Source organism: Corvus moneduloides, chromosome 27, assembly GCF_009650955.1.
Source record: "Corvus moneduloides isolate bCorMon1 chromosome 27, bCorMon1.pri, whole genome shotgun sequence".
NCBI lineage: Eukaryota > Metazoa > Chordata > Aves > Passeriformes > Corvidae > Corvus > Corvus moneduloides.
The window spans coordinates 4,486,789-4,512,647 of NC_045502.1; the positions used below are offsets into that span (position 1 = coordinate 4,486,789).

At 57.6% G+C, this 25,859-nt stretch overlaps 5 protein-coding genes across 9 annotated transcripts; 2 read left to right on the forward strand and 3 right to left on the reverse strand.

Moving 5' to 3' along the window:
* Window positions 1-1,205: 1,205 nt before the first annotated feature.
* On the reverse strand, window positions 1,206-3,791 carry NODAL (nodal growth differentiation factor). The gene is made up of 3 exons (XM_032092116.1): window positions 3,486-3,791; window positions 2,181-2,953; window positions 1,206-2,081 (listed from the first exon to the last, which is right to left on the reverse strand). The coding sequence occupies exons 1-3, from the start codon at window positions 3,730-3,732 to the stop codon at window positions 1,929-1,931; spliced, it is 1,173 nt and encodes a 390-aa protein (XP_031948007.1). The 5' UTR covers window positions 3,733-3,791; the 3' UTR covers window positions 1,206-1,928.
* Window positions 3,792-4,619: 828 nt separating this feature from the next.
* ASH2L (ASH2 like, histone lysine methyltransferase complex subunit) lies at window positions 4,620-25,448 on the forward strand. 3 transcript variants are annotated; one of them, XR_004236793.1, is made up of 18 exons: window positions 4,620-4,713; window positions 4,950-5,019; window positions 5,300-5,445; window positions 5,705-5,793; window positions 6,109-6,203; window positions 6,291-6,386; window positions 6,607-6,702; window positions 6,913-6,988; window positions 7,637-7,654; window positions 8,983-9,076; window positions 9,403-9,620; window positions 9,817-9,984; window positions 10,066-10,259; window positions 10,610-10,702; window positions 10,824-10,922; window positions 11,226-11,285; window positions 11,671-11,922; window positions 25,437-25,448. XR_004236793.1 is itself a non-coding variant. In XM_032091948.1 (17 exons), exons 2-17 carry the CDS (start codon window positions 4,963-4,965, stop codon window positions 11,776-11,778), a joined length of 1,707 nt encoding a protein of 568 aa, XP_031947839.1. In that variant the 5' UTR covers window positions 4,620-4,713; window positions 4,950-4,962; the 3' UTR covers window positions 11,779-12,239. The 3 variants fall into 3 exon arrangements, 2 of the variants coding, with proteins under 2 accessions (XP_031947839.1, XP_031947840.1); XM_032091948.1 differs by lacking the exon at window positions 25,437-25,448 and having other exon boundaries at window positions 11,671-12,239; XM_032091949.1 differs by lacking the exons at window positions 7,637-7,654; window positions 25,437-25,448 and having other exon boundaries at window positions 4,621-4,713; window positions 11,671-12,239.
* On the reverse strand, window positions 12,216-15,449 carry STAR (steroidogenic acute regulatory protein). Of its 2 annotated transcripts, XM_032091953.1 has the most exons (8): window positions 15,390-15,449; window positions 15,187-15,328; window positions 14,587-14,700; window positions 14,212-14,339; window positions 13,973-14,131; window positions 13,362-13,546; window positions 13,073-13,166; window positions 12,216-12,985 (listed from the first exon to the last, which is right to left on the reverse strand). In XM_032091953.1, exons 2-8 carry the CDS (start codon window positions 15,248-15,250, stop codon window positions 12,878-12,880), a joined length of 852 nt encoding a protein of 283 aa, XP_031947844.1. In that variant the 5' UTR covers window positions 15,251-15,328; window positions 15,390-15,449; the 3' UTR covers window positions 12,216-12,877. The 2 variants fall into 2 exon arrangements, with proteins under 2 accessions (XP_031947844.1, XP_031947843.1); XM_032091952.1 differs by lacking the exon at window positions 15,390-15,449 and having other exon boundaries at window positions 15,187-15,362.
* On the reverse strand, window positions 18,706-20,426 carry LSM1 (LSM1 homolog, mRNA degradation associated). The gene is made up of 4 exons (XM_032091956.1): window positions 20,305-20,426; window positions 19,983-20,051; window positions 19,314-19,429; window positions 18,706-19,182 (listed from the first exon to the last, which is right to left on the reverse strand). Exons 1-4 carry the CDS (start codon window positions 20,348-20,350, stop codon window positions 19,012-19,014), a joined length of 402 nt encoding a protein of 133 aa, XP_031947847.1. The 5' UTR covers window positions 20,351-20,426; the 3' UTR covers window positions 18,706-19,011.
* BAG4 (BAG cochaperone 4) lies at window positions 20,553-24,612 on the forward strand. Of its 2 annotated transcripts, none has more exons than XM_032091950.1 (4): window positions 20,553-20,633; window positions 21,752-21,991; window positions 22,621-22,869; window positions 23,369-24,612. In XM_032091950.1, the coding sequence occupies exons 1-4, from the start codon at window positions 20,559-20,561 to the stop codon at window positions 23,855-23,857; spliced, it is 1,053 nt and encodes a 350-aa protein (XP_031947841.1). In that variant the 5' UTR covers window positions 20,553-20,558; the 3' UTR covers window positions 23,858-24,612. The 2 variants fall into 2 exon arrangements, with proteins under 2 accessions (XP_031947841.1, XP_031947842.1); XM_032091951.1 differs by lacking the exon at window positions 20,553-20,633 and adding an exon at window positions 20,710-21,138.
* Window positions 25,449-25,859: the final 411 nt, after the last annotated feature.

Below are 25,859 nucleotides of genomic sequence, written 5' to 3' on the forward strand. Positions count from 1 at the left end.
CTGGATTCCAGGCAGGCGTGACGGAGGGGCAGAGATGGCAGAGATACAGCATCCTGCCGGGGCTGGGGGGCAGGGGGTCCAGCGTGGGCGCTGGGGGAGTGAATCCTCCTGCTTTGGAACCGTTTTTGAGCAGGAGTAGCAAAACTGTGGAGAAAGAGGCAAAATAATGTAATTTTACATCACGCAGAGCACAAATGTGCAGGTTCCTGCTTGCCTTTGCCTCCTGCCGGGGGTCAGCCCCGCGCCCCCGGCCCACCCTTGACAGCTCCTGCAAATGACCCTCTAATGACGGGATGGTCCCAGTGTGAAAGCTGTTGGAATATGTAAGCGGCCCCGGGGAGGGGCTGCTGGGGCGGGGGAACACCAGACACGCTTTGTTTACCCGCCGGCCGGGATGTGGATTGGGGATAATCAGGCTGGCCTGGGATGTGGAGTCGGGGCCGCTGGTCCCAGGAGGGGCGGGGTGGAGGTGGCCCCTGTCCAGTCCTGCGCAGCCACCGGGGCCACCCGCCGCCAGCCCCGACGCTTGAGGTTCAGCCCGTCCCCTCTGCTGCGTGGGGGCCACCAGTGGGTCCCCACGCGTGTGTCGTGTCCCCATCCGTGGGGGCAGCTGTGAACCTGGGGGATCCCAGACCCACGGCCGGGGCTGCAGCGGGGACAGCTCGGTCAAACGCGGGGACTGATGCAGGAGGAGCAGCCCCTCCCCAGCGCTGCCGTGAGGGAGGGCACGGTCACCCCGGGGCACTCGAGACCCCGGGCATCGCCCCCATCACTCCTCCGGATGGGTGACCCAGAGGAGTTGGCTTGGAATTCACTGTTCTGACAGGGCACAGCCCTTCCCTTATCTCCGAGGGGTGAAAAAGGAGGAAAATCCCTTTAGCCTCCCCTTCCACGCCTGCAGGTGCCTCCCTTGCTCTTGAGCAACCCCTCATCAGGGTGGGAACAGCTTCGTCCTTATCTCACGTGAGCTTTGGAGCTTTCGAGCATCTTTTGCACTGTCGGAGGGACCCCACTGCTCTGGTAGTTTCAGGAGCAGCCAGAGCCCACCTGCTCTCGGAGCAGGCTGCAGCCAGAGCAGGGAGAAGCTCTGGATGCAACAGATGGAACACAGAGAAGGGGAGACACCCTGGCAGACCATTAGCAGCAAAAATCAGCAGAATCCAACGGGCAATTTTATCATATATATAATTTATTGATGAATTGTACAGCTTTTGTGTGACCTTTTCGCTACCACCTCATCCAGCAAGGGGAGGAAAAGGCTTGAGTAGAGCTGTGGTTACTTGTTTGTAACAGCTGCCCACCTAGATCTGCCAGCTGGGGCTCTGGACATTGGGTAATACACTCACTTGTCTGAGTTGTAATAGAAATCTGATTGTTTTAATAGAAATATAATAGAATTCTTAGGAGAAATGCCTAAACCCCCGGGGAGATTGACAATCCCAGTGGTGTGGATGCTCAGCATGGCCAGACACTGCAGCTGCAGGGTCCTCAGAACCTGTGGCCACTGGTGATTCCTGTGGCTGGGAAAAGCGGCATTGCCTGGGCCGTGTCGTGGCAGGGAGCGATGCTGCTGCGCTCCAGTCCTGCTCCTGCTCCTCAGCTCCTGCTTCTGTCCCAGACACAGCGGCCGCCAGCGCCGCAGCTCCCTGGTGAACACAGCGCGGGGCACCCACCACAGCAGAGCTGCCCCTGGGGCCACAGGGAGGTGGCTGGTGGCCTTTTCCACACGGAGCCTGGATCCTGCCAGGCACTGTGGCCACGCAGTGCTGCAGAACTGCCGGGCACCTCACTCCTCCCCAGGTCTAGCCAGGGGTTTGCCAACCCACGGGTGTGTGGGCTTCAGAGATGCCCTGGTCTGTGCAGCGGTCGTGGTCCTTTGGGCACTTTTGGGCAGAGATGTGCACCTTCGTACAGGCTACGAGGTGGCCTCAGTTGCAGCCACACTCCTCGATGATCATGTCCTCGTGGTGACGGACAACGATCTCGCCCCTCTCGTAGTAGAGCATGGAGAGGGGACTCATCTTGACCGGGGAGCAGGCAGGACACGGCACCTGGTTGGGCTTGTAGAGCTGCAGCAAACTCTGTGGGAGACACGGGAAGGGCAGAACATCCCCCTGCTGCGGGCAGGGCCTGGGGGTGTGGGGGGCACGGGGCATGCAGGGGCAGCCACCCCCTCTTACCTGTATGTACGCGTGGTTGGTGGGCTTGAAGGTCTCATCCACGGGCGAGGGGCACAGCCCTTCGCAGCGGTAGGCGTTGTACTTCTTGGGGTAGACAATCCAGCTGCCCCAGCCCGTCTGCTCGAAGTCCACCACCATGTCCACCCGCCTGCACAGGGCCCTGCCCTGCTCCCGCGCGGTGGCCGCGGCAGCGTCGCTCACTTTGATCCTCTGCTTCTCCATCCTGTTCCTGCGGTGCCGGCGCGTCCCCGCGCCCTGCGAGCTGTCACGCATGATGTACTTGGAGGTCTCCGCGGTCCTGATGAGGCTGTGGTCTCCTGGAGACTTGTCTTTGGAGAAGACGAGCAGCAAGACTCTATCTGCCACATCCTGGGGCAGGACTGGGTCCCCGTGGCCGGTGTCCCTCGGGGCAGTGGTGGCCGGGGCAGCCGACCCTCTCACCTCCCACTGCCCCCTTCCCGTGGGACTGTGGTGCTCAGCAACCACAGCTTGGTGGAGCCAGGACCGGAGCAGGTTGGTGACCTCAAAGACTTTCCAGGAGGCCTGGGTGGCAGAGGGGCTGCCAGCCACGGTGCCCAGGAAGAGCTGGTGGGCACAGGTCCCATCTCCCCGGCACCTGTGCCGCTGGCTGTGGTAGATATCCAGGGAGACGTTGTGGGCACGGGAGGGGCCAGGCAGGCGGACGCGGAGCTGAGCCAGACTCACCTCCTGGCTTCTGGAGAGGGAGGACATGTCGAAGGAGAGCGCCCAGCGGGAGCCGTTCTGCAGGGAACCTGAAAGCCAAGGGCAGGGTGAGGGGACATGGTGCCAGGGGTGCCAGAGCTGGGGGGGACGGTGCCCTCGCGTACTGCCAGGGAACCAGCCCTGCGGTGGGAACCCGAGGGGCGGGAGAAAGCTGCTGGATCCACCTGAGAGCCAGCGAGAGCCTCAGGCAGGGCTGGTCCTGGGAACGGGGCTGGTCCTGGGAACGGGGATGCTCGGGACAGCGGGGATCCCTGGACAGGCATGCATGGGGACGGTGCAGGTCCCGGGGATGGTGCTGGTCCCAGGACAGGGAGGCTCGGGGACAGTGGCAGTCCCGGGAAGAGGGACGGTGCTGATCGCGGGGACAGGGTTGCCCGGGAACCGTAAGGGACCCAGGGACAGTGCCGGTCCCACGACAGAGATGCCCGGGAGCGGCGCCGGTCCTGGAAACAGTGCGGGAAACAGTGTGGGTCCCAGGACAGGGATGCTCGGGGACACTGCGAGTCCCGGGGACGGTGCCGGTCCCAGGATAGGGATGCCCGGGACCGCGGCCCCACTCACCGTGTGGGGAGAGGCTGAGAGCGGCGGCGGCGGCGGCGCGGAGCGGGGCGGGAGGGGCGCGGAGCAGCTGCAGCATCAGCGGGGGGCAGCGCGGCGGGGCGCGGGCCGGGGCGCGGGTCGGTGCCCAGGTGAGCGCCCGGGTGGATGCTCCGGTCGGTGCCCAGGTGAGCGCCCGGGTCGGTGCGCAGCCCAGGCGGAGCAGGGCGAGGGCGCAGAGCGCGAGCGCGGAGCGGAGCGGGACCCGCATGTCTGCCCGGGCCACCCGCGGCCGCCCTATTTGTACAGCGGCCCCGAGCGCCGCCCCGGGCGGCCCGGCACCCCCCTCCCCGACAGCCCCCTCCCCTCTTCTCCCCGTCCCTCCGTCCCTATCTCTATCCTCCCTCCCCTCCACCCCATCTACCTCCCGGCCATCCCTCCCCGTTTCCATCTCCCTCGTCCCTCGCCGTACTCTTTCTCCCTCTCTCCTTCTCCCCATCCTTCCCCCGCTGCCTCCAGCCTCATCCATCCTTCCATCCATCCCTGCCTCATCCCTGCATTCCTCCAGTTCTTCTCTTTCTCCCCGTCCCTCTCTCCTTCCGTCCCTCCTGGGCTCGTCCCGACCACCGTCCCCCTCTCCCTCCGTCCCTGTGGCTGGGGGTGGGGGGCGGTCACCCCCGCGCTGTGCGAGGACGCGGCCCGGGACCCCTGGGGACGAGTGACGCAGGCACATCCCCACCCCAGTCCATCCTGCCCTGCTCCTTGGAGAAGGGAGCAGCACCTGGGGCACCCGTGAGCCCCAATCTCTCCGGAGTGGGGGTACCAACGGGGGTCCTACCCCTCGCCACCCTCCCGGAGAGGCGACACTCGTCCTTTCCGGGGGGAAACGTGCTCAGTCCTCCCGCGGGGCACCGGGAACCTGGGGGCTGCTCCCGGTTTATTTCCCCGCTCTCAGCCCCGCACCTCGCGCCCAGACAGTGGCTGGGTGACGTCACGGCCGTGCACGGTGACGTCACGGCTCCCGGCGGCCGTCGGCAGGGGGCGCCGCTCGGCCGCGCTGGGGCGCCCCGGGCCCGCCGCCCTTTCAAGCGCTGAGTCTCGCGAGAGCCGCGCGCGCCTCTCGCGGGAGCGGGGTGGCGGGGAACATGGCGGCGGCAGCGGCGGCCGAGGGCGCCGAGCCCCCCCCGGAGCCTCCCCCGGCCCCGGAGCCCCCGGCCCCGCCAGAGCCGCCCGCCACCGACGCCGAGACCGGGTATGTCCCTCCCTGGGCGGGCCCGAGGGACCCCCGTACTCCCCCGTACCGTAAGGGCTCCGCGGGACCTGGCCTCGTTGCCATGGGAACGGGGATGGGGGTCCCGGCCCTCCCCGGGGGTGTCGGGGGGGTCCTGCGGCCCGAGCGACACCGGGGGCCAGGCCCCGGGTCCGGGCTGTGCCCCGCGGTGCGGGGTCGGGGGTGGGCGCTCCGCTCTGACCGCTCTGCCCCGGCAGGGGGGACGCCGCCATGGTCGATGTCAGCGCGGCCCTGGAGACCGAGTCGGCCAACGGGAAGGAGCCCCTGGTAGGTGCTGTGGGCACGGAGGGGGCTGGCTTGGCCCGAAGGGCAGCATCCCCTAGCGCCAGCATTGGTTCCTTAAAGGGTTGTTTTGGAAGTTAAATCTTCACCCGCGTGGCTCATCCTCACGAACTGAGTGCACAAAACAGCTCCAGCCTGCTCGCAGTGCGGCCGTGGATTAGGGGAATGGATTTATTCCCTCTAAACTCCTGTCGTGGCAGATTCCTGCCCAAAGCCCCTGTGCTGTCTGCCCTGGGCGTTGTTTGATTCCTGGCTCTGGTTCCAGGATGCTGCCGGGGACGGCGCTGAAGCCATGGATGTCCAGGGGGGCTCGGGGGACGAGGATAACGTGCGGCAGCTTGGCGAGATCGAGCTGCAGTGTGGGATCTGCACCAAGTGGTTCACAGCTGACACCTTCGGCATCGACACCACGTATGTGAGCTGGGCCAGCACAGGGCTTTGGTGGCAAAAGTGGAGTGTTTGGAGTCTGAGTTCCCAAGGACCAAGGCCCTGTCTATGTCCTTGAACACTTGGGAACTGGTGTGTTGTGTAAATAAAGCTTTGTCTGTGATAAAAGCACTCCCATGAAATACCACTGAGCCTCTAAGATGTTTGTGGTTTTAGGAGGGGAAGGAATAATTGGGTTTTAACTTGGAATAATTAGTTTCTTAACGCAGCTGCTTTTTCGCAGGTCTTGTCTGCCCTTCATGACCAACTACAGCTTCCACTGCAACGTGTGCCACCACAGTGGGAACACCTACTTCCTGAGGAAACAAGCGAGTGAGTTTGGGAAAAGGACATTGGGAGATGTTTTGTGCAAGGTTAACCTGGAGGTTTGGTTTTGTCTGAAGTCGGTGGGTGGGCTCTGCTGAGGCTTTTGGAATATGACCCGAAATCCAATATTAATACCCATGTGTGACTTCTTCTAAAAATGTTTTGCTACTGATTTATGAAAGTAGTGTAAATGGTTCAGCAAGGCCTGGGTCAGCACAGAGTTTGGGAGGTTTTGCAGTTACTTGGGGTGATCACTGTGTACATGGGTGTCTGATCTTCCCACCAAGTGTAATTGTAGCCCTGGGGTGTTTTGTTTCTCAGATCTCAAGGAAATGTGCCTTAGTGCTCTGGCCAACCTCACGTGGCAGTCGAGGACGCAAGATGAGCACCCCAAAACGATGTTCTCCAAGGATAAGGTTTGGCTGTTGCGGAACTGCCACGGGCTCACGTCAGGGCTGGTGTCAGTGAGGAGCAGCTCACACAAATGTTTTCTGTTCTTACAGGATATTATCCCTTTTATTGATAAATACTGGGAGTGTATGACAACACGGCAGAGGCCTGGAAAAATGACTTGGCCCAATAATATTGTCAAAACCATGGTAAGAATTGAGGGTAAATCTGTGAAAGAATTCCTGCAAATTTTGGTTTTCTGATGTCGGTGTGTGCTGAGGGCTGGGCTTGGAGCTACAGGGTGAAGATGCTGGTGCTTCTTAGGCAGCTGATGTACCTAACGTATTAGTAGGAACTACTGGGGTTTAAACACTTGTTAATGAATTTGTTACGATATTACCCTGTGTAACTAAAACTGCTTTGCTTTAGTGTAAAGAGAGAGACGTGTTCCTGGTGAAAGAGCATCCAGACCCAGGCAGTAAAGACCCAGAGGAAGATTACCCCAAGTTTGGGCTTCTAGACCAGGTATGTAATGAGAGACAGGAGGAAGGCGGGGAGCTGAGAGGAGGGGTGGGGGGTCCTGGTACCTTTCTGCTCAGTCAGTGGGCAGATCTCTGCCACGAGCCTGTGTTGTGCCAGCAGTGGGTGGGAGCTCCAGCACCTGGAGTGCCCTGCCCAGGCTCGGAGTGGTCCCTTTGACCAAGTCTGTACAGCAGATTATTTAATCTCTTGCAGGATCTTGCCAATATTGGTCCAGCCTATGACAACCAGAAACAGAACAACGCCGTGTCCACAAGTGGAAGCTTAAATGGCAAGTTCTTTACTCGGGAGGGCTTTGGGTATTTGGGACTAAGATGCATTTCCCAGTCCTCTGGGCATCTGTGCAGTTAAACTGTCGTGTGAACTGAGCTTATGCTTGTGCTCAGAACAGTCTCACTGTGCATTTTTATGGAAAGATTAACTCTGCTTCTTGGGAAGGTTCAGCCGTTTCTTTGCGGTGACCAGATAAATCGAGATGTTCACTGAAAGCTGAGCTTGTCACTTTTCTCCTAGAGTGGTTTTAATTTATCTCCTTGAGTTATTCAGATTTCCTGTTGCTCTCCCTCTAAGAGTTGAAAGTAGCTGGAGGAAGTATAAATATATATGTGTATGTTTAATTCCCTGTGTTCACTGCTTGTGTTTTGCTGTTCCTTTCTGTGGATGACTTCTGTGCTGTCAGCTTTCTCATCTTGATGAGAGTACTCAGGGCAACCTTGCTGCAGTAAATGAACTGCTAATGGGTTTATATATTAATAATCTTTATTAAGCACATCCCAGTAGTACAGACAGGAGTTATTTGGGGCTTTTTAAAGCAGGTTATAGATATCTGAGGTGTGTTGTTTCCATGTCATGCACTGGTTTTTTTCTATTTAATTTCTGGGAGACTGACAAACATGTGGTGCCACTTCTGTTCTTGCAGGTGGAGCCTCTCTGGGAGGTGAATATTTACCTTTCAGCTTCTAAAACTTAAGTATTGCTGTTTGCAAAGCTTTTTTTGCTCGATTCTCTTAGAAGCCGAAGTCAATCAAAAATGAAAGTGTGCCCTGATGTGATTGCAGTTGGACTTCAATACAAACCAGCAATTCCATTCTTTAATCTTTGGTAGTTAGAAGCTTTTAATTGCCATATTCTGCCCTACTTGACTGGTTTACAGGTTTTATTTATTTATTTTACACTTATGTTTATTTTTTATTTTGCATCAGTTGACCTGATGTAGTTTTAATGCTTGAATAATTGGTCTGAGATTTACAGTGCAATGGTTTGGGCAAGTAACTGTTGACAAACCGGAGAGCCTGAATGTTTGTCTGCACTGAAATTAGTGAGTGCAGCTGGATCAGGTCATGTTTGTGCAGAATATGGTATTCCCTGGATGGTTTGGATCCCTTACACTGTAAGGGAATGCTGGTAATGGAAGAGCTGACTGGATTTTTAGTTACCACACGAATGCGGTTCATGAAGGTGTTTATCTACAGTACATGAAATTTCCATCATTTTCCTTACAAATCAGCAGCAATACCTTTGGAAATAGCAGGATGATAAACTGCATGTATGATTTAATTTATTAAAACATACCGATATTAGTTTGATTAAATTTGACATGTAGCTTTTCCTGTACTACAGTTTTATAACTGATTGCTGAGTTCAGACTGATTTGCTTTTCAATCATGGAGCTGGCTTTAGTAGTACTGAAGAGAAACACCTTGCTTTTCATTTTTCCTCAACTTAGGTGTATTTTATTTTGTAGATGGAAACTGAACATTAAGTGCTTATTGCTGGTTGGTGTCAGTGTTCCTCCAGCACAGGGTCACTGGGTTGGTGGCTGTGCTGTAGGGTGGGTTTCTGCTGCTTCTGCAGAAATAGATTTGAGCTGTAACTGGAATCTCCATGAATAATAATAATAATAATAATAATAATGCCCCTGAAATGGATCCCATTGCTGTTGCCTGTAAATCTTCTGATGACAGAAAAGATTCTTAATTCTCACCTGAAAAGCTCAGGTTGAGCTTGTTTTGCTGCTCAATCTCCTTTAGCTTCTACTCCAAGTTTAGACACCTCAAAAGCTGACCAGAAGCCAGCTGGCAAATGAAAGTTGTGGATTTTGCTGTGCTCGTTGGCAGTGAAGCCTGGTTCACATTAACTGTGGACAAAGGCACCTGAGCCCACGAGCTGATTTTGGTTTGGCTGCTCTGCCCCTTTCTCCCTGGAGATTCCGTGCGTGCGGGCGCTGCCGAGCAGCTCCTTACTGTGCCTGGTTTGTGTGTCCAGGGGGAATGGCTGCTGGGGGCAGCGGGAAGGGCCGAGGAGCCAAGCGCAAGCAGCAGGACGGAGGGACCACAGGAACAGCCAAGAAAACACGGAGGTGAGAGCAGAGGTGCCATGAGGGTGCAGGGATGGGCACAGGGGTGGACGCAGGGATGGCCAGCAGTCAGGGACAGTGGCACTTGTGGTACTTTAAGCTGCCTCCCAGCTGCCTCTGCCCTGGGTGGGTGTTTGGGGTCACTCCAGAGCCCTGTGATGTCACTGATGAGCCACAGGCTGTAAATGATTTGCAGTGGATAAGTGTGTGCTCGTTTCACACAGGCACGGGTGTGCAGCCCCTGAGTACAGGGACAGCTCTGCAGGGCTGTCCTGGGGTGACCTGTGACAGCACCTGGGAGATGCCAGCGTGGAGTTTCTGTGTTTCAGTGACCCGTTGTTTTCGGCTCAGCGCCTGCCCCCCCACGGGTACCCTCTGGAGCACCCCTTCAACAAGGACGGGTATCGCTACATTCTGGCCGAGCCCGACCCCCACGCACCCGACCCAGAAAAGCTGGAGCTGGACTGTTGGGCAGGAAAACCCATTCCTGGGGATCTGTACAGAGCCTGCCTGTATGAACGAGTGCTCCTGGCCCTGCATGACCGAGGTACAGAGCTCGTGAATCTGTCCAGGTGGTGTTTCCTTGCAGAGGCATCTGGGCAAGCTCTTGTTACCAGTCAGTAATGTTCCAGGTGCCGCTGCTCTCAGAGGTGCAGAGGTTAAATCCACCTCTGCGTGGTCACTTGCCTTTTGACATCACCACGTTAGAAACCACAAATAAGTGCTCGTGTGCTCCCCTGCAGCTCCCCAGCTGAAGATCTCTGACGACAGACTGACTGTTATTGGCGAGAAGGGCTATTCCATGGTGAGAGCCTCACACGGCGTGCGGAAAGGAGCCTGGTACTTTGAAATCTCCATGGATGAGATGCCTCCAGACACAGCTGCCAGATTAGGCTGGTCACAGCCCTTGGGTAAATAATTTTACAAAATATTTCTTAGCAGGTGCTCCTGCTACACTCCGTGTGTTCATGACGAAGCGTTTGTCTCCGCAGGGAACCTCCAGGCCCCTCTGGGATACGACAAGTTCAGTTACTCCTGGCGCAGCAAAAAGGGAACCAAGTTTCACCAGTCCATAGGGAAACACTATTCCTCTGGCTACGGACAGGGCGATGTCCTGGGATTTTACATCAGCCTTCCAGAGGATACTGAGACAGCCAAATCCCTGCCTGACACCTACAAAGACAAGGTGAGGTGCGAGTTCACTGTTGGATTAAGCATTGGCAGGTGGAGAACTGGAAAACGAGTTGCTGTGGCCTCACTCGCACCCCTGTCCGTGCATCCTTCCCACCCTGCCTCTGGGTACCTCCGTGGTTCATAGGGGAGAGGTCCAAAGTGTTGGTCTCAAGAAAGCAAAATCCTCCTGGATGAGATTGCCCACATCTCCTTTCACCTTCCCCTCCTGGCTCTCTAGCCTTTGAGCTGTAGGAATCGCTCCTCACAGGTACTCTGACACCAGGCACACCTGTCCCTGAGCAGGGCAGGTGACAGGTAACAGCTTTTCAGGCTTGTTTCTGACGTCATTTGCTGCTATTTCAGGCTTTGATCAAATTCAAAAGCTACTTGTACTTTGAAGAGAAGGATTTTGTGGACAAAGCAGAGAAGAGCCTAAAGCAAGCCCCTGGAAGTCAGGTGAGTTGTTGCTATCACTTCAGCATGTGCCTGGCTCGAGTGAAAGGGAGCAGAGATTAATCTTGTCAGGGCTGCTGTATCCTGACAGCCACCATCAGTGGGAAAACCCTTCGTTTTTCAGATCATATTCTTCAAGAATGGTGTCAGCCAAGGAGTTGCCTTTAAGGACATCTTTGAGGGGGTTTATTTTCCTGCTATTTCTTTGTACAAAGGCTGCACGGTAAGTGAGGAGTCTTTGAAAGAGAATTCCTAGATACATCAATTTCAGTAATGCACAAAGTGTGGGCACTCTGGGAGTGTGCCAAGTGAAAAGGAAAGATGGGAATTATTTTAGTGGCTCTGGAACAACGTTGCTGTTCATATGTGTAATGGGATTATCAAATTGCTGTAGGAACATCAGCAGTGTTTGTTCCTGTGGGCTTGCACAAGGTGTGGTTAGGCTCAGGAGTAGGAAGGGACAAGGACGGAGGACTAAAGAAATTTTCCTGGCTTTTTAGATGTAATGAAAATGCATGTTCCACAGGTTTCTATAAACTTTGGGCCATATTTCAAGTATCCACCGAGAGACATCACTTACCATCCTGTAAGTAAAACTGAAGCTTCCCCCCCCATTTGAGAGCCTTGTTGTTTAAATCAAAGATGTTTTGGTGTGATTCATACCACACCTGTACCTGTCCTTCAGTCTCAGTACCTGGATAGTGTAGCCAAAAGGATTGTGTTTAAAAATATGTAAGGACAGATATCTCAATAAATCATTAAATTTTAATTAAATAATAGGTGCTGTAATCTCGTTCCTTTTGACAGACTGTTGCCTGTGTTGGCCTCGTTTGTCAGTAAGGGGGCTGAATTGTTGTTTAAGGAAACACTTGGAATTTCCCCCCCCACTACTGTTGTGAGGAGGGAAAGAGCCCTGGGATGTGTGGTCACTCTTTGTCCAGGAGTGGAGCTAACTGTGCTTCCCTCTGCAGATGAGTGACATGGGCTGGGGGGCCGTGGTGGAGCACACGCTGGCTGATGTCCTGTACCACGTGGAGACAGAGGTGGATGGCAGGAGGAGCCCGCCCTGGGAGCCATAAACCCCCAACACCGTGGAGTTACTGCAGAGGAACATCCATCTCTCTCTCAGTGATCAGCCAAGGACCCAACAGGCTGAGGCGGATGCAGCCCTGGCTGGCAGGTGTTGTGTGTGTGTTCACACCCCTCTCCCCTGCCACTGTGGGGTGTTTTGTGCTAGTTTGGGGCCTCTCTTGGAGCCCCCAGGACCATTAGACTGTCACTCGCTGGAGAAGGGGGTGTTGAACCTTCTCCTGGGCTGTGACAGGTCAGGGTGCAGCTGGACCTGCCAGGTGTAGGTACAGTGACCCCTGAGCTCAGGTGTGTTTGGCTGATGGTGACCAACAGCTCCCAGCCAGGACGGCTCTGTCAGAACAAGACGGCTGCATGTAAGACTGAAATTTGGGCTTCTGTCCAAACTGTATTTTTTTTCCCCACAGACTGGAAACCAGTTTAAAAATAAAGGCTTTAACTCTTCTTTTTATTCTTGTCTTGTAAATTGTTACAAGTGACATTTAAACTCAAAGTAGCTACACTTGGAGATCTTTTGAGCTGAAGATCTGTGCACAGGAGTTACATGGGGCCTCCTGCTAATAATCATCAGTGCAGAGCTTTGGGTGAATAAATAATTTGACACTTCTTATGTGTTCGTACAGGAAAAAATAAATTAGAACTGCTTTGAGGGGGAGAGGAAACAAAATTGTTGGTTAAGTAAGTGCTGTGTTTGAATTTTGGGAGAGTAAAATTTGACATTCAGTCAGGCCTATGTTTGCCTCACTGAGGATGTAACTTCCCAGTCATCTGTCTCCTTAATAACTAATTAGCCGAGACCTTTAACTGTAGACAGCACTAATTAAAGCTTTATTTATTCACTGAAAGTAATTAGGGAGGGTGGGGTTGGCTGACTGGGCCAGCATGTGCTCAGTTAAGCAACTGCAGGAATTAAATTTTTGTTCCTGCACTTACACAATGAGCTTCAACAAATAAACCTTTATATTTATTGATTGTAACTATGTATTAATTAGTGGAGTCTGCTATTAAAGGCCTTGGCTAATTGAAGCGAAAAGATTCCCTACTTTGCCCCTGAACAAAGCCCTGCACTGGGTGGTCAGCAGGTCGTGGTCAGCAGGTCACAGGCACTGGCCGGGCCAGGCGCTGCCGGAGGTGTTTGGCGAAGTCCACCTGTGTCTGGGACAGGACCTGGTTGATGATGGTCTTGGGCAGCCACCCCTGGAGAGGAGCAGACAGGGCCTGTGAGCAGAATCTGCCTCCCCCACAGCCCCTGGCTCCCCCCAGAGCCCTCCCAGCCCCGGGTACCTTGAGGTCGATGCTGAGCAGCCAGGTGAGCCGGGTCTGGGAGGGGCTGCCGGGCAGTGGGCGCAGGACCATGCAGGTGGGACCGTTCTCAGCCCTGGGATGGGAGAGAGGCCCAGGTCAGACCCAGCCTTGGACTTTCAGCCTCAAAAACACACTTTGGGATTTGGGGTTCCCACAGCAGCTCCTGCTGCCCACACAAACCCAGCGACTCTGAGCCCACAGTAAATCCCTCCTGCCCTGTGGGGATGTCCCTCCCTGCACGCCCGTGAACAGACTGAGCAGGAGTTACCTGATGAACCCCTCCTGCTCGGGCATCGGCCCGTAGGTCGTGGACATTCCAGCCAGGACACAGGTGGAGCCGCGTCTCTTGGAGCACCGGACGCTCACGAAGTCCCGGGGCCCAACAATGTTCCCGGGGGTCGCGGCCGCCTTCTCATGGGTGATCACCGTGTCCTTCCCAATCTTCTCCAGAACCTGCAGTTTAGAATTAAAACTTCCATTTGAAGTGTTTACTGCAAGCACAGCTGAAAGCTGCCTTTGGTTACCAGGTGTTCAGATACGGGGTTTGACAAAATCTTGGTATTTACAGTGACAATAATTCCAAATACTTGCTCGCCCCCAGGTGCAGAACTGTTTTCAGTTCCTGGGTGAAAATCTATTCCCTTACTGCTTCTCTGCTTCCTTGTACCTTGGGGCTATTTCTTCAGATCAGCCCCAATTTACAGCAGAACTGGCTGCTCCTTGCAGGAAAGCGCCTTTCCTGCAGAATTAGTCACACAGAAGCTGCTCCAGACTCGCCTCTGCTGCAGCAGCAACACAGATACTGCAAAACCCCTCTACATCTGCAGCAGGAAAATGGACAAAACACAGGCTGTGACATGTCTGACACACATTTCCTACCCTGACTTCTTTGACGTTGGGGTTCCAGTCTCCCATCTGCTCCATGTTGTCCACCAGCTCTCTGTACACCGTGTCCAGAGGCTGGTCCACCACCACCTCCAGCCGGAACACCTTCCCCACGTCCGGCAGCACCTTGCTCAGCACTTTATCTCCATTACCCTGGAGAGGAGATGGCAGAATTACCACCAGAGCTGCTCACAGGAGGGCTGCAGGGCAGCACCACAGGGCAGAGCACCCACCGCCACCGTCTCTGTCTTCCAGTCGTCCTGGTCCTCGAGGATTCTGAGGGATTTCTGCAGGGCTTCCTCTCCTTGCTTGATGTAAGACATTTCCATCTCGCTGAAGGGTTTCTCCTCCAGCCTTGAGCCTGCCAGCACCAGACAAAGGCAGGGTTGAGTGCAAGAACAGCGTTGTGCGAGATGAGCTTTATCTACACCAAATGCCCTTCTCTGTGCCCAGGGAATGGGGATTAAACCCAGTTCCCACTCTGCCTTTGGTTCAGCAGAAGCACAGCCCACCCTCAAGCAGATCTTTCCCCAGCTGCTCTCTGGAGCCCCAGCCTGTGACGGTCTCCTCACAGCAGGAAGGAACAGCCCCCCTTAGGTGTCACTTACTGAGCAAGGAGCTTCTCCTGCGCACCTGATGGATCCAGGTGCTGGGTCCTGGGCTGCGGCAGGCGAGTCTGCTCAGCTCCTGGCTGATGGCCACGGCAGCTTGTCTCCTCAGACCTGAGGGAGAGAAGAGAGCGTGTCACCCGCTGGCACCGCACTGCTGGGGCCTTGCCGTGGGCTTGTCCCCAGTTTAAACACACAACATGGAAAAGTCCCTTCTTGTCACCATCTCGGAGCCCCTACAGGGACAAGGAGTAGCTGGTTGCTGTTGCATTGCCCTGGCAGAGATTGTCCTAAACAATCCCGAGCTTGGCTCCAGCTCCAAGCCACGCAGCAGTAAAAATACTGAGGAGCATCGTGCAGTTGCCCAGGAAAGAGCATGGAAATGGATCACAGAGGAACAAAACCCTCACAGCCAGAGGGAGCGTCACCCAGAGCTGGTCACAGGGACATGAGCCAGCCCCTCAGGCCCCAGTGACAGGTCTGGTGGCAAAAAAGGGTTGCAGGGACAGTAAATCACAAACCCCAACATGGTACAGAGCGGGGAGAGAATCCCCGAGGCCCAGCCGGGCAGGGGCTGCCCCGGCCTGGAGCCGGACTCACCGGTCATGTTGCGCAGGTGGCGGTAGGAGATGGCGGCGCAGAGCTTGGACGTGGCTGGCAGCATCTCCACGCAGGGTCGGAGCCGTGGGCTGGACGCTGGCTGCGGTGTGGCTGCGGTGGTGGCCGCGGTGTGGCTGCGGTGGTGGCTGCGGTGGTGGCTGCGGTGGTGGCTGCGGTGGTGGCCGCGGTGGTGGCTGCGGTGGTGGCCGCGGTGTCTGTCCGTCTCTGCCGAGTGCTGCTCTGCCCGGCCCCGCCGTGCACGGCCTTAAGTACGTGGGGCTGAAGGATTCTGCCCCGTCAGCCGGGAGATAAGAGCCGTCACGCCAGGCTGGGCCCCGCGGGCCAAGGCCAGAGCCGGCTCCCCACGCATCTGCCGGGGCTGCGGGTCAGCGCCGTGCGCACGGGGCTGGGAGCGTGCTGGGACAGGGCAGCGGCGACAGCCCGGCCACGGTCCGGCCACCTGCAGCCCCGAGGGGCAGGAGGGAGGCAGAGCTCCCCTGACCAGTTCCTGCTGTGCCTTGCCATGGACAGGCCCCGCAGCACACGGACCTGGGGCCCATGGCATGGGTCATCAGCTGTGACAGAAAACAGATAATCACAGATCACACAACCATTGAGGATGGAAAAGACCTCCAAGGTCATCGAGTTCAACCTTTGATGGGTAAAAATGGATAATAATGGATAATAAGGGATAATGATGGATGAGACCATCTCACAGCACAACCATTGTGGAGTAACGAGTCAGGCTGAGCCTCTGCAAACACTGCACAAGAACCAGGACAGCCCATAGAATGCTGAATATTAAATACATTGAGCTGCTGAGCCTGGGACTGGAAGTGAGGGCAGCCTCAGGCAGCCCCCCTATTCCCCAGGCCCTGTTATCCTCCCCAGGGCTGGGAGCAGTGGGACACAGCGGAGCAGCGATAACGCTCAAGGCTGAAATGACATTTCTGGGATGAATTACGGCCCGGAGCCCAGCACTCCCAGGAACCCGTGAATTACAGCTGCTTCCTTTGACGTCAGCCTCTGCACCCTCCTGCAGGCAGCCTGACCTTCCTCCCCCCTATTTCAACAGCTTGGCCCAGGGGGAGGTCACCCCCTCACTGCGCCGGCAGCCGGCCCGGGGAGCCCTATGTCTTCCCCTGCCTGTCCCCAGCTTTCCCGAGATGATTTGGGTCCCACCTGCCATCCAGAATGGTGCTGCTGCTCCCCAGGATGTTCTTCTCCATCGTCAGGGCTGCCATTCTCCATTGTGTGCCAGAAAACACCTCCTGCTCAGGACAGCGATGTGGGATTAGTTGGAGGTGCTGCAGGGACCGGGAGGAAGCCAGGAGCTGCATTGTCCCTTTCCAAAACTGGGAAACTTTACTGGGAAATCCTTTTTGCAGCTGAGCTCCCTCAAGTGTGTTTCCCAGGTCATGCCACAGCTCTTCCCATCTCCAGGCTTCACCCACCTGCTTCCACCTCCTCTCAGGTGCGGAGGGAAACCCAGGAGGGTTTGAAATCCCCAAGTCACAGCCAGGAGCATCCAGCCCAGAGCTCCAGCCAAGCACACTCGGAGCACTGACAGCTCTGGGTGCTCAGGGACACCAGAGACACCCCAATATTGTGCACTGCCCCCAGCCCCCACAGCCCCCCTGCCCTGCCAGCGAGGGGGACACAGCTCCAGGGACCGGAGAGCCCCGGCTGCGAGGCATCCAGGACTGTTATCCCAGACGGAGCAGCCGCTCCCAGCACAAGGCCTCAGCACAAGGACACACAGTTGTTTGTGAGAAGAACCAAAACACCCCACGCAGAGCTGCCCCTCTGGCTCCAGGCTGGGGGGGCTGGAGGGGCACGACCCCCCCCCCCATCAGTGCCCCTCAGGAGGGAGCACAGGCACAGTAACACTGTGCCACAGCACATGAGGAAATGTTCCAGGTGACCAGTCCCCAGAGCAGGACACAGACCCCAAAAAGGCACCCAGAACCCTCATGGGGATCTGGTTAACTGGGACACCCCAGCCCCCACAGCCCCCTGAGACACCCCCCAGGCCCCTGCACAAAGTCACCACACAGCTCCATTTGCAGCTTTTCACCTAAAAAACAACAGGGCTTGAAGTACCAACATGCACAAATGCGCAAAATGCACAAAACCAAAATGATGCTAAGCAAAGGCACTGGAAATTCACCAGGACCTGAAGGCTGAGGGACCCAAGAATCCCGAGGCTGCCCTGAGCCCCCCACCCTGCCCAGCCGAGACACCTTCGAGAACATTCCCCTCTTCCAGCCCGTTTCCCACTGCAGTGACAGGAGCAGGGGAGGCTCTGTCGGGGTGACCCTGTCCCTCCTGCTGCAGCACGGCCGGGGGTGTGCCCCCCATCCCAAGGCTGCCCGTGTTGCTATTTGGAGAGCGCAGACGAACCACAGCCCCCGGTGCCCACAGAGGTCACACACCGACGCCGTGAGAATGGGCTCAAGTGCAGCAAGAATAGGTCCCTGTCTTGATCCCCACCAGCTCCTTACACCCCCCAAAGCCCCGGGCTGGAGGGCTGGGACCCCACCACCGGGGCTGGGCAGCCCCTTGCCTCCCCCCAGCCACCACAGGCATTGCTGCCCTGCTCGCCCTTTACCCCAAAACACCCCCAAACAAACAGGGACAGCAAAAATACCCCCGAAGAGCCATCCCCTCCCGCCACAGATTTTCTAGCCACAGGAGCCAGCTTCATAAATGCTTTTTATTAAATTTTGTTAGAACAAGAAATTGTGTTTTCTTATTTAAACCTTTGCTACCCCCAAACCCACAACACCCACAACCCCAACGGGGCAGAAATATTTCCCCCCAAAGCAAGTGGTCCCTGGGCCAGTGAGAGGGGGCTGGCGCTGGCCACAGCAGCTGTCAGCTCTCCAGGACAGCTGTGCTCAGCCCCAGCAAGCAGAACTGGGCTTGTCCTCTGTCCCCTCAGCACGGACTCTTCCCCCAGAGAACTCCCCCACTGCCCAGGAGAGTGGCCTGAGGTTCCGCAGGGATTGTCCCTGCCAAGCTTTGCCCTTCCCTGCCCACACCCAGGAGGCTCCTGGAGCCTGGCATCTGCCCAAAGCCAGCCCTGATGCCAAGGACTCTCCTCCCTACGGAAGTGCCAGGACACACAGGGGGCACAGAACTCTCCAACCTGACACACACGGCTGCACCAGCTCCCCCTGAGCACCGAGGTGAGGAGGTGCAGGCTCCGTGGAGCCCCAGCTGCAGCAGCTCTTTATCAGCAGGTAACGAGTGGGTTCAGCTGCAGGGGAGTGGCACAGCCTGGCTGGGGGGTACAGGTAGTCTGTGTTGGGGTACAGGGGGTACCCAGGTTCTGCTCCCCGGCCCAGAGAGGATCTTGCCACAGGCTCCAGCATTCCCTCAGAGTGAGCCCAGCCTGTGGCAGGACCAAGGGTCCCAGCTCTCCCTGCACAGCACACAGAGGGCACAAGAGGTGGCCTGAGGGGTGCTCATCCTGAGAGAGGGGAACTGTCAGGACCAGAATACTGGAAAACCATCGATGTCAGGATCAAGGATTTATTTACACGTCAAGGAAAACTCTCACCCAGAGTCATGTGAGGAGGAAAAAGCAAACAAACCCAAGGAGCAGTGATTTGCCTCCCAAACACTAACGCTTGCACGCCCAGTGCACCGGGCCCTTCTTGTCTCCTTCTCCACAAGGAGACTAAAGGCATGATTTGTGTACAGTTACCAGCACCACAGAAATACAATCTGAAAATAAAACCCGCCTTTCCAGGGAAATCTGTCCCTGCCCAGGCGGATCATGGAGCAGCCCTCGCTCCTTGCAGGAAAGGGGCAGCAGCTTCAGTACTCATCCAGCGTGTCCGCCCGCGGGACGGAGAGGCCCCGCTCCTTCAGCGCCTGCACCTTCAGCTTCTCCGACTCCTGCTTGGCCTGCTGCTCCACCCGCTGCTCCTCCAGGATCTCCTCGATGGACACCTGCTGCAGAGGTGTGTCACTCTCCTTCTCCAGGTCCTGCAGGAGAAACGACCGGTTCAGCTCTGCACAGCATCCCCGGACCGCAGGGCACCTGTCACAGCAGACAGGCAGACAAACCACAAACACCCCGGCGCAGGCCCAGAGTGCAGCGGGAGCTGTGCACTTACGATTTCCCCCAGCAGCACCACATTCTCGCCCCTCACCACGAAGATGCCCCGAGGGATGTCCCCATACTTCTTGCCCACGTGGATGCGCTCCACAGTCTGGTGCAACACCAAGTTCGCTGCAGCAAAGAGAGAGACGGAAAACCAGCGATGTTCCAGTGTGAATTCCGGCTGAACAGTGTCCTGTCCCACCAGGCAGAGCCCCAGAGCAGGGACAGCGCTGGTCCCATCACTCGGTGGGTGCTCCGAGCCGGGTCACTGAAGGCGCCGACGCTGTCCCCAGCTCTCTGCACCTCAGCAGCTCCTGCCCTCAGCTCCCCCCGGGCAGGGCAGGCAGTGAGCTCAGACCCCCGCGCTGAGCCCACCCGAGCCCCCCGTGCCGACGCGAGCAGAGGAGAGGATGGCGATGTTGGTGCTGCAAGTTCTGGGCAAGGAGGATGAACATCACCGGGCTGTTTCTGCTCAAAAAGCGACGCCAGAGCATCAGCGCTGGATGCAATCGCGGGAGGGGAAGGTCCCCGGTGCGGGAGAAACCTCCGTGAAGCACCAAGTCCAGGGGGATGCGACACACGGGCAGATGTTTAACCCACAGCACGAACCCACTCGAAAAACACACCGCGGGTCCCTCCTCCCCCCCTGCCCAGCTGCCCGCAGGCCCCGGCGCGGCCGTACCGAACTGGTCGATGCTGCGCAGGTACCCGATGAGCGTCCGGCCGTCCCGCAGCAGCACCAGGTGCTTCTCTGCGGGGAGAGGAGAGCGGGGGGTCGGCCACGGCCCGCGGGGGCTCCGGGACCCCCGCCCGGGGCAGCAGCACGCCGGGCCGGAGCCCACGGGGGGGGGCGGCTCCCTACGGGAAGAGGGGTCCGGGCGTCCCACGGGGAACCGCGGGGCAGGAGCCAGGGGGAGCGGGAGCCCAGACCCCGCGGCGGGGCGGCACCGACACGGCACGGAGGGGACGGGCCGCTGCTGGAGCGGCGGCCCGGCCGCACTCACTGTCGATGTCCTGGATGAGGCTGGCCGTGCCGGGCATGTAGTTCATGGTGCCGCCGCGCCCGCAGCGGAAGCGCCGCCATGCGCCGGTGCCGCCGCCGCCCCGGAACCGCCCGCGCCGGGCGGGGCCCACCCGCCGCTGCCCTTTTAAGCGGCGCCAGCCGTGCGCGCGGGGCCACCGCCGATTGGCCGGCGCCGGCAGGGGGCGGCCGCCGATTGGGCGCCGAGCGGGCGGGGGCGGGGCGCTGGCGGCGGCCATGGAGCCCCGCGCGGCCGGGCCGGGCCCGCCTCGCCCCGCAGGGTCCCCGCGCCCGCCCGCGGCGGCCGCGCAGGTAACGGGGCCGCGCAGGGAGCGGGGCCGCGCAGGGAACGGGGGCGGGCGGGCACGGCCCCGCGGGACGGGCGGGGACTGCTCAGCCTGGCCCTGCTCCGGTAACGGGCGCGCCAGCCCCGACCCCTGTCCGGAGCCTCCCACGCCCCGCCGGGTTCTCGTGGCTCCGCTCGCGGACCGCCGCCCGCGGGGAAGCGCTGCCTGCGGAGCCGGCTCACGGGGACGTTTCTGGGGCACGTGTGTTAGTGCAGAGATCCCGGGAATGCAGCGGTCCCGGAGCGGTTTGGGGAGCGGGAGGGCCCCGGTCCCGCGGCTGGGCATTGCCGGATCCCTCACCGGCGGCGTTTGTCGCACCTGCGTCTCGGGCTACTGTTCAAATTCGGTGTGACGGGAGAGGCTTTGCCCTGCCAAAGCAGGGTCTGCTCTCCGGCCACGGCTGTGGCTGGGTTTATCCTCCGGGATGTTGTCGGGGCTGATCCGGCTCTTCCATGGATCCCGGCACACAGGTTGTACAGCCTGCGCTCCGTGAAGCAGCTCAGGGACAAAATACTGCTTTGCCCGAAGCTACAGGGAGTCATTCCCTGAGCTCCTGAAATCCTGTGCTTCATTATCCCCTCTGCAGTTAGGTGGAAATTCGCGTTCCGTACACGTTAATTATGGGATGGATCCAGGTAAATCCTCAGGCGGATCCTGGATGTGCAGACTTTCCATACACAGACGCACAGGACCTGCAGCTCAAGGAGCTGAACACTGGCGGGCAGAGCTGGTCTGTTTGCGTCGTGTCTGTGCGAGAATGAGTAGGGAGATGAACTTTCTGGAGTGTTTCCCTTCCTCCGGTCGGTGATGCAGTGCTGGCATTGAATCCTGCAGGAGCTGCTCACTGTGAGGGGCTGCACAACTCTCCCTGAGCCCAGCTCGGCTGAGTGAGACCTGGTTAAGCTCGGTGTTAGACCTGGTACAGCCAGGTTAGACCTGGAAGGCCTAAAACTGGGGCAGATCAGCTGAGAGCAAAGGAACCCCCTGGTTAAATGCTGCAGGGAGGGCCAGTCCTCATTCCCGGAGCAGCTCTGCCTGTGCCCATGTCCCATTACCTTCCCTGTGCTCTTCCCTTGTCCCCAGGCAATGGATTCTCCCTACGCCAACGGAGCCTACAGCCCCCCATACCCGCATTACGCCAGCCTGCCGCAGGCACGGGGCTTCTACTGCTCGGGGCCCCCACGGAGCCCCTACGCCACGGAGCCCACGGGCCTCTACCGGCCCCCGTCGCCCGCTCCCGCCTGGAGCTACGTCCCCCCGGAGTGTCCCAGCGAGGGATCCGCGCTCCGCAGGCAGCAGGTCCCCGGCTACTCCCCGCCACAGGTAAGGGACACTCTCAGCCCTGGGTCGGAGCGTGCGGTTCCTGGGATGTTGGGTCTTGGGGCTGTGGCAGGGGCAAGCGGCGGGGCCTGCTCTGGTGGAGCTGGGGATCCCTGTGGCTCTTGAGCATCTTGTCCTGCCTGGTCTTACTCTTACAAAAACTGGTGGTCACCCTGTTCTCTGGACACCCTGAGCTTTTGGGCTAGGAAAGCAGAAATTGGGCAGCCAGCCTGAGCTGCAGCTGCTTCACAGAATCCCAGAATTGCTGAGGTTGGAAAAGATCTCCAGGATCATAGAGTCCAACCTGTGACTGATCCCCACCTTGTCACCCAGACCAGAGCACTGAGTGCCACATCCAGTTGTTCCTTGGACACCTCCAGGGATGGGGACTCCATCACCTCCCTGGGTGTTACGTACCAATGCTTTACAACCCTTTCCATGGAGAAGTTCCTCCTGATGTCCAACCTGAGCCTCCCCTGGCACAGCTTGAGGCCATTTCCTCTTGTCCTGTCCCTGTTCCCTGGGAGCAGAGCCCGACCCCGCTGGCTGCCCCCTCCAGTTCCCAGGGCTGTCTGAGGGAGCAGTGCTGGGAGTGACCCCAGTTGTAATGCCTGTTCCCCCTGTCCTTGCAGACCCCGGGAATGCCGATCCCGCAGTATCCATACGGAGACAGCAGTGCAGGGGTCACGGGGCAGGGCCCTGTGCCACAGCCCAGAGCCCCGGAGGACGCCTGGGGCCCCCCCTCTGTCTATGGGGTGCAGCCACGTTACGCCTGGCCCGCGGCCTCGGGGCACGGCAGCTTCTACGCCTCCGATTCACACCCGTCCTGGACTGGCAGCGGGGCTCCTTCCCACCCTCCCACCTGGGAGTCACAGGGGCAGGTGAGGTCCTGTTTGCATACAGAAGACTAAAATCCATGGCTGTGATTCCATAAAGTACTGGAAGGACAAGATGCCCTGGGGCAGGTCTTGAAATGGGTCAGACAGGCTTTCTCTGGGTTGGATCAGGAATTAAGTGACTCTCCACATTTTTGGTTCCCGGGCAGTAGCAGCCCTGATGGGGGGACTTGGGGATGGGGCTGCTGATCCTTGGGAGCAGCTCTGGAATGTGCTGCCTGTGGAGAAGGATCCTCTGGTCTATCCAAACAGGACCGTGCTGAAATCTGTTCAGCATCTCCCCTGTTCTTGGGTAAAGAATGCTCAGGGGCTCACACTCCTCCTCTGGCCAGGTGCCCCTTGCTGGGATGTTGCTTTCTGACAGCTGGGGACCAGAGCACAGGTCCCTGTCCCCAGCCCTGTCCTCTGTTGGTGCAGGATGAGAGCGCAAACCTCTGGGTTTAAGGGAAATGCACTTAGAGATGTTTTCTCCCTCTGACTGCAGGACTCTGTCTACGACAGATCTGAGCAAAGCCCAAACCAACACAGTTACTATTCTGATGTCAACCACCGGCACTCGGGGACAGTGAACGAGCACAGGATGGCCAAGCCCGCGCCGTCCCAGCCCCGGGTGCAGTACAGTGCCCAGCCCCAGCTCTATGACCTCGCTCCACGGAAGCCCGTGGCCGGGAGCCGGGAGCTGGGCTTCAAACCTGCTGAGCAGCCTTCCACAAATCCTGCAGCCATCCAGCCGGAGATTCAGAGGATCCTCCACGTGATGGGGGAGGCTGAACAGCTGGAGGAAGAGGTGGATGAATTTGTAGGGAAAAAGACAGATAAATCCTACCGGCTCCTGGAGGAGATGTTGACCAAGCTGCTGCTGGAGCTGGATTCCATTGAGACTGGGGGCCAGGACAGTGTCCGGCAGGCCAGGAAAGAGTCCGTCCACAGAATTCAGGCCATACTGGAAAAACTGGAAAGAAAGGGATTGTGAAAGTACATGAGCCACAACACACAGCCTGTTGTTGAGGTTCCAAAGAGTTTCAGTTCTCTTAAATCTCAGCTCTTTCTGCTACGCACTATTGACAATGGAATAGCAATAAGCCCTGAGTTAAATCAAACCCACCAAAAAGCCACCCCAGAAGCCCAGCCCTGACAAACAACTCAGCAAAGGACAAATTGAGAGAGGTTTGAAGCAGGAACAGTATTTAATGAAGATGTTGAAGAGAACTGGGCCAAGGATGGAGCCCTGTGGGGTTATGTACAGAGTTCCCCAGACTAGGCCCAATCTCTGGGTGCCTCTTACAGCCACAGTCAGTCTTTAAACACTTGTCAGATGTGCTGCAATGTGCAGCCATCAACCAAGACTTTGGGCTTGTCCTCACTGCCTGTATTTTCAGCTTCAGCTCCCTTGCCATAAACCCCGTGTGTCCTCATGGGGGTTGTTTGGGTTTAGTGCACTCAAGGAGTAACACTGAAGTGCTGGAGGTAGGGACTGTGCTGGCACATCTCACGTCATGCTGTTCCTCTTCTGTGGTGCAGAGCCAGTGTGGGGTGTCCCTGTGGGCATGGGAACAGACTGGAAATCCCAGTTCTGCCACTGGAAAGGAGAAGTGCAAGTCGAGGAAAGAACAGATGCAGAATGCTTGGAAGTGATTTCCAGGTCACTTGGGTCAAAATCCCCTGTTCAACTCACTGCTATGTGTGACACTTAATAAACTCTGACAAGTTTTAAATGTTATTTTGTAATTGAGAAGTCTCAAAGTCTCTTTTTTCTTTAAAGAGAAGTGGTGGTGAAGGTTTTGTAACTCAGACCAAAGCTCCAATACAGCTGTGCCAGTGCTGAGGTCAGGGGTGAATGGAACATCCGAGAAGGCTGGTTTGGGGTGCCAGGGTGCCCCGTTGCCTCCCAGGCAGTGCAGGTGCTCCAGGAGCCTCTAGCTGTGGCTCTAGGGCCAGTGGCTGAGTTGTGGAAGGGGTCTGGAAGGGATTTAAGATGCTTGAGGCTGGGAGTGCCCTGACCATGCGCTCTGTTCACTGACAGCCAGTCGAGGCCCTGGAGGCACCCAGCAGATCCCACATTCCCAGACAGGGCTGTGGGCACAGGACTGACCTTTGGAGCTTGCTGGGTGTGTCCATGATCACATGTGGTCGGCCTGCACAGCTGGCCACGTCCGAGGTGAGGCAGGAGGGAGCTGGATGTCCTGGGACAGGGAAAGGCTCAGCTGCTGTTTCATTTTGTGTCGGGCAGGAGGCAGCCAGGCCGAGCTACTCCATGCTTCCAGCCTGGAATCTCCCTCCTGGGCATCGCTGGCTGTACTGGGAGATCAAAGTAATTCACAGTATCCAGAGTGCTGCCCTGTCACTGTGCTGGTGAAGCAGTGGCCCAGCCCCTGAGTGCCACCTCTTCCCCGATCAGCTGAGCCCATCCAGGTAACACATTCCTGAACAATATTTCCTGTCCCTACCTCCTTGGCAGAGGGTTATGTAAATCCCTAGAGAAAAGCACACGAGAGAACATGGAGAAATGGGCTGAAATGTCAGGTTATCATTGCAGGGCATGGGGATCTGAGCAGTTCTGTGGGACGGCATGGCTGCGTGTGATGTTCTGGAATCACTGGGTGGGTTTTGTGTGTTTCCCCCAAAGCTGAGCCGAGCTGGGATCAGGGAGCAGGGCACACGTCCCACACCTCAGCCTGCAGGAAACTGCTGTAACCGCATCCCTACCTGCTGCCTCTGCCTCCTTCACACAGGACCAAAGTGGGTCATGGCTCAGCCGGATGATCCGAATGGAGACATTCTGACACGGGCAGGAGCTGTGTCAGCACCGACTGGTGCGGGCTCTGCACAGACAAGGTTCGCAGGCATTTGCTCTCCAGCCGCAGAACTGGGGATTTTAGCACTCCTGACCCTTCAGTTTTCCTCACCAGCCCCTGCTGTGGCAGCAGTGAGCAATGGCAGAGCAGCTCCTGGCAACTGGTTTATCTTGCAGCATC

Coding starts and splice junctions, on each gene's coding strand:
- BAG4 (XM_032091950.1), top strand. CDS start 20,559: ATGGAGCCCCGCGCGGCCGGGCCGGGCCCGCCTCGCCCCGCAGGGTCC. Junction 21,992..22,620: donor CCGGCTACTCCCCGCCACAG/GTAAGGGACACT, acceptor CTGTCCTTGCAG/ACCCCGGGAATGCCGATCCC. Junction 22,870..23,368: donor CCTGGGAGTCACAGGGGCAG/GTGAGGTCCTGT, acceptor CTCTGACTGCAG/GACTCTGTCTACGACAGATC.
- STAR (XM_032091953.1), bottom strand. CDS start 15,250: ATGCTGCCAGCCACGTCCAAGCTCTGCGCCGCCATCTCCTACCGCCAC. Junction 14,340..14,586: donor CAGGAGAAGCTCCTTGCTCA/GTAAGTGACACC, acceptor TGGTGCTGGCAG/GCTCAAGGCTGGAGGAGAAA. Junction 14,132..14,211: donor GGAAGACAGAGACGGTGGCG/GTGGGTGCTCTG, acceptor TCTCCTCTCCAG/GGTAATGGAGATAAAGTGCT.
- NODAL (XM_032092116.1), bottom strand. CDS start 3,732: ATGCGGGTCCCGCTCCGCTCCGCGCTCGCGCTCTGCGCCCTCGCCCTG. Junction 2,954..3,485: donor TCTCAGCCTCTCCCCACACG/GTGAGTGGGGCC, acceptor CTTGGCTTTCAG/GTTCCCTGCAGAACGGCTCC. Junction 2,082..2,180: donor CCAACCACGCGTACATACAG/GTAAGAGGGGGT, acceptor TGTCTCCCACAG/AGTTTGCTGCAGCTCTACAA.
- LSM1 (XM_032091956.1), bottom strand. CDS start 20,350: ATGAACTACATGCCCGGCACGGCCAGCCTCATCCAGGACATCGACA. Junction 19,430..19,982: donor GCGCAGCATCGACCAGTTCG/GTACGGCCGCGC, acceptor TCTTTGCTGCAG/CGAACTTGGTGTTGCACCAG. Junction 19,183..19,313: donor TGGTGCTGCTGGGGGAAATC/GTAAGTGCACAG, acceptor TTTCTCCTGCAG/GACCTGGAGAAGGAGAGTGA.
- ASH2L (XM_032091948.1), top strand. CDS start 4,963: ATGGTCGATGTCAGCGCGGCCCTGGAGACCGAGTCGGCCAACGGGAAG. Junction 5,794..6,108: donor CTTCCTGAGGAAACAAGCGA/GTGAGTTTGGGA, acceptor TTTGTTTCTCAG/ATCTCAAGGAAATGTGCCTT. Junction 9,621..9,816: donor CCTGGCCCTGCATGACCGAG/GTACAGAGCTCG, acceptor GCTCCCCTGCAG/CTCCCCAGCTGAAGATCTCT.